The sequence below is a fragment of the Sitophilus oryzae genome, unplaced genomic scaffold (assembly GCF_002938485.1).
Source record: "Sitophilus oryzae breed Bouriz unplaced genomic scaffold, Soryzae_2.0 scaffold_1499_pilon_pilon, whole genome shotgun sequence".
Taxonomy (NCBI): Eukaryota; Metazoa; Arthropoda; class Insecta; order Coleoptera; family Curculionidae; genus Sitophilus; species Sitophilus oryzae.
The window spans coordinates 4,921,954-4,927,459 of NW_022146168.1; the positions used below are offsets into that span (position 1 = coordinate 4,921,954).

Below are 5,506 nucleotides of genomic sequence, written 5' to 3' on the forward strand. Positions count from 1 at the left end.
TTAATTGTGGTTTTTAGACATTGTGAATGATCGTAAACTAAAAAGTATAAAGTGTAATTGAAACCACTAATTTATTCCACTCTCTCTTCTCTCTTCTCAGCCATTACTCATCCACTGCAGAATGTAGGCCTCTCTCAGTTTCTTCCACTCGTTTCGATTCTGTGCTTTCCTCGTCCAGTTTTTACCGGCTACGGTTACTATCATCAGTCCATCTTTTAGGAGGTCGGCCGACTGGGCGTTTTGCTAGGCGTGGCCTCCAGCAAAGAAGTCTTTTTGCCCATCTTTCCTCGTATTGTCTGGCCAAGTGTCCTGCCCAAAACCATTAGAGTTAGCTATCCTCTCTACGATGTCCGTTATCCTCGTCTGTCGACGAATGTCTTCATTTCTAATGTGGCCGCGAAGACTGATACCCATCATGGCTCTTTCCATAGCTCTTTGGCTCACTCGCAACCTGTTCACACTTCGTGCCGTCATCATCATAGTCTCCAAACCATAGGTCATGACAGGCAAGACGCATTTGTTGTAAACGTCTCTTTTTAGGCTATTTGGGATTTTGCTTTTTAATATAAAGTTAAGATTACCAAAAGCTCCCATCCGAGTTTGATCCTTCTAGAAATTTCGGTTGTTTGATTTTCCTTGCCGAGTTTTATGGCATGATCTAGATCTATATATATATATATATATATATATATATATATATATATATATATATATATATATATATATATATATATATATATATATATATATATATATATATATATATATATATATATATATATATGTTATATATATATATATATATATATATATATATATATAGATATATATATATACTCTGTAACGTTCTCAATCCTTTGTCCATTAACATTAACTTGCTCTTCATTTTCATTTAGGATTTTAGTTTTAGACAAATTCATTTTTAAACCTACTTGCGCAGATGTGTGGTGAAGTTGTTCGAGCATTGTTTGAAGTTCTTCCAACGATGAGGCCAGGACAACGACATCATCAGCGAAGCGCAAGTGATTAAGCATCCCACTATCTACCTTAATACCCTTCTTGTCCCAGTTCAGCTTCTTAAATGCGTCCTCCAGGGCCAGTGTAAAAAGTTTGGGGGAAATAGTATCTCCCTATCGGACTCCTCTTTCCATTTTAATTTTATTTGTGATATTTATGTCATCCAGTTTGATAGTCATTGTAGCTGATTTGTAAATAGATGATATTATGCCCGAGTATATGTAGTCTATTCTGGCATTTTGCAGGGCATCGAGGATGGCGTGTAGCTCTATAGAGTCGAAAACCTTCTCATAATCCACAAAGGCGACATATATAGGGAAGTTGTAATCAGTGCTTTTCTCTATGAGAGTGCGGACTGCCTGAAGGTGATCCACAGTACTATATCCACTTCTAAACCCTGCCTGTTCCGGTGGTTGATAGAAGTCGAATTTGTTTGACAGGCGATTTGTCAGCACCTTTGTGAATATTTTGTAGAAGTGCGAGAGCAGGCTGATGGGACGATAATTGTCGAGTCTGGTGTTATCACTCTTTTTGTGAATAAGAGTGATTGTTGCGTTTTTGCCATAGCTCTGGTATTCTTTGTTCCATAATGCATCTATTAAAAATTTCCGTCATCTTCTGCAGTAGAAGTTGTCCACCAGATCTGAACATTTCGGTTGTTACTCTGTCTTCTCCCGGTGTTCTGTTATTTTTCATTTGGGACAGGGCTTTCCTTATTTCTTCTACGTCTATTTCAGGAATATCCTAGCAACAGCTTGCGGTACACAGTTGTATCCATAGAGAAAGCCAAATATTTAGCTTTTAAAACAATAAACTTTTGTTTTCTTATCTCAATTTCTCTTGACGGATGATAATCAAAGGTCAAAATGACATTCCCTTCAAATTTTGAAGTATAATTAGTGGAAAAGTCAAAAGTTTGTTGTCAACTTTTTCTACTAATTGAAAATGACTACCACTAATTTAGACGTTCTGAATACTTACATTGAAATTAAGGGAACAAACTTCTACGCTAATTGAAACCGCGAAAAAAATTGCGAAGTTCTGAATGATGCTTTAGGCATAGTAATAAGCTTTGGTAATAAGATTTCAATTTGAGTTTTTTTGTTGGGGGCCCTTTAGAACTTTTTCTTTAATGGCCATAAGCGGGAGTAAAAGCCCAACCGCCCGAACAAACACTAGAGGCGCCACCGGTCATCAAATGGTGTAAAAATTGCGAAAATTTAATCATCTAATTTTGACACAAGGGGTCGCTTTTAACTTTTTCAATTTTAATTCAATATTCATTGTTTTCAAAAAGATTATAGTAATTCAAATTATATTACATACCTATTTAAGATTCAAATATTATGACATATATGTCAGTTGCCGTCTAAAATGTCATCTTGATAACAAAAAGTTAGTTATTGTCAAAAGTAGTTAAAATCATGTTAAATATTAAAATTTACAAGTTATAATTAGATATTTTATATTATTGCAACAACAAACACATAATAGTACAGCGTAATGTTGATATGCAGGTCCAAGACAAAAAGTGCCGTTATATTTTTCAGTTTTCGTTGTCAGCCGCGGAAGTTTCAGTGATTTTAGTGTTGTCGGATATGTTTATTTGTGAAATAGAAATATTGCGTTTGGATTGCAAAACTAAAAGTGGAAGTTTTATTGCAATGTAAGTAAGCGTTTGTCCATTTTATATTTTACTTTTTTTCATACCTACGACAAATATACATATATATTGAAATTGTATAATTCGTTTTATTTAAAAAATATTAGAAAACAAGCTTGTAATCCTGTAATTGACATAATTGTTATGTAATATATTCCATTTAAATGTAATATATTACTTTACAATTAAAAAAATGTAAATTTAAAAAATATATTAAAAATATATACAGGGATTAAATGAAATTTTTTGAGTGCGAACAAACACGAGAGGCGCTTTATAATTTACTTTCATTTCTTAACATGACAGACGAAGTTCTAAGGGGGATGTTTTGTGTGGGGTGGGGAGCCTAACGCGCTGAGGTGACGGTGACAATGGCGAAAGATTGTAAGTTATTTGAAGCTCTTGTTGAAGTAGGCTGAACTCTGTTATTTACAAATAAAAGTTGGAACTGTTACGTTTTTTTTACAATTAACAGCTTCCATATTAAAAATAAACGAGTATAATTTAAAGAACCGTTCAGAAACTCTCACTATCTGTAAATTTCAATTCATTTATGAAATATTAAGGTGTCATGAATCATGTATGAATATATTGACCTAATAGTACAAGAAAATAGAAAACCTTCAAATACGAAGTTTTAGTAAAAACTTGAATTTTTTATGTAAATTACCTACTTTGAAAGATCTAAAAACGAATTGCGAAAGATTTTTTAAATTCACCCCCGAGAAGGGGTGAAATAAATAAATAAAATTATTTTTTCGAAATTTCGGAGAAACAGTAAGGACTAGAAAAAAATGTTCAAATAAAAGTTGTATGCGTCGAATTTTACTTAAAAATGGTCTGTATACTTTTTTTGCTGAGAGCTCTGTTTCTCTGAAATTTAGAAAAAATCACTTTATTTGTATTTTTTACCTATTCTCGGGGTGAATTTAAAAAAAATCTTATGGTAATTTATAATTTCCCAAACAAATTGAATATAAATGTTAAATATATGAATTTTCAGCAACTTATATTTTTTTATCTTTACTATCATCCCCTAGCTTCTAGCCACCCTGTCTTAATTAATTTTGATCTGAGCAAAAAAAGTATAAAAATAATTTCTATGTAAAATTTGATGCTCCACAACTTTTATTTGAACTTTTTTTTCTAGTTCTTACCGTTTCTCCGAAATTTCGAAAAAATAAATTTATTTATTTATTTTATCCCTTCTCGGGGGTGAATTTAAAAAATCTTTCACAACTCGTTTTGAGATCTTCCAAAGTAACTTATATCAAAAATTCAAGTTTTTACTAAAACTTCGTTATTTAAAGGCCTATTTTCTTGAACTATAATCTCTATCTACTGAGGCTACTACCTACTATCCTCTAACAATAACAATATTTGGCACAACTCTAGAACAAAAACAGCCGACTGTATTTAATTAACTTTTATTACTAACTAACTTTAATAACGTTTTATTAATTAATAACTTTTTTCAAAATATTTGTAGCTTTTTGTGAAAGGTTAAATTTGGTGAGATTTTTTTGCTCATCACATTGCGGGCGTTACCTGTTGGGAAACTGTTATTTTATAATAATTTAAACTGTTATTTTTTAGAAAAACTGTTGGCGAGCTTGGTAGAATTACGAGTCGCGGTAATTCGGTCTTCATATCACAAAATATCAGAGCACTGTTATTTTTATACTTGTTATCTTTTTGAAGGTATCACATTGAGAGCGTTAGCTGTTGGGGAACTGTTATTTTATAATTTAAACTGTTATTTTTTAGAAAAACTGTTCACATTACGAAATATTAAAGCACTGTTATTTTTATACTTGTTATTTTTTGGAAGGCATCACATTGAGAGCGTTAGCTGTTGGCCTTGTAAACAAGGCTGTTGGTGAACTGTTATTTTATAATTTAAACTGTTATTTTTTAGAAAAGCTGTTGGCGAACTTGATAGAATTACGAGGCGCGACGATTCCGTCTTCACATTACGAAATATCAGAGCACTGTTATTTTATATATGTTAGTTATTGGAAATAACATCTGTTGCGAACTGTTATTTATTTTAAATTGAGAATTAACATGTTTAAAAAAAAATCTGTATCTATTGACACTACAGTAAGCACGTTTATGTAACTTGATGTATCCTTTTAGAATATTCATAAAAAATAAAGTGCAACATTTACAAAAAAAACACAGAGATACACAAAAACAAGCGAAGATGAACAACTGGTACTGTATAAGGCTGTGGTTGAACTAAACTCAATCAGTTTTAGGAGTATTTTAACATACTCTTTGCTATAGCCTGTTCAGATAATAAATTAATACAACATTTTAATGAGGAGCTTTGCGAAGCTTTATGTAATATCTAAATGAGGTCCGTTTAGTTAATCCAAGGTCGTGTAGTAATTACTGGGTTAATAGAAATTAACAATTTTGTTAGCATGGGGAATAATAATATCGCGCTTGGCTGGATATTTTTATCGAGAAAATTGCTTCTAATAGGAAACGATTAGACGGAAGGTTTTATAATTTTTAACGAGAAGAAATCTCTAATACGAGCATAGAATTTCGTTTGCATCAACTGCACATTTAGGTTCAGTTCTAATAGAACTTTCTACAGGGTGTTTCAAAAAGCATGTGCTATCTCTCGTGGGGAGATTCCTCACGTAAAAATAAGATCTATTTTTATACTAACATACGTCCGATTCTGGTTTGTTTCGCAGCAATTTGACGTCAAACATCAATTTTTTCGATTTATTATAATTTTCCTCCAAGCAGTGGCGGCTCGTCAGGTACAGTAGGTGAAGGGGCACTTCACGGAAAAAAATACTCAAATTA

The 5,506-nt window shown here is 32.2% G+C and overlaps 1 protein-coding gene across 1 annotated transcript; it reads right to left on the bottom strand.

Moving 5' to 3' along the window:
- Positions 1 to 243: 243 nt before the first annotated feature.
- LOC115877964 lies at positions 244 to 1,034 on the bottom strand. The gene is made up of 2 exons (XM_030894315.1): positions 838 to 1,034; positions 244 to 541 (listed from the first exon to the last, which is right to left on the bottom strand). The coding sequence occupies exons 1-2, from the start codon at positions 1,032 to 1,034 to the stop codon at positions 244 to 246; spliced, it is 495 nt and encodes a 164-aa protein (XP_030750175.1).
- Positions 1,035 to 5,506: the final 4,472 nt, after the last annotated feature.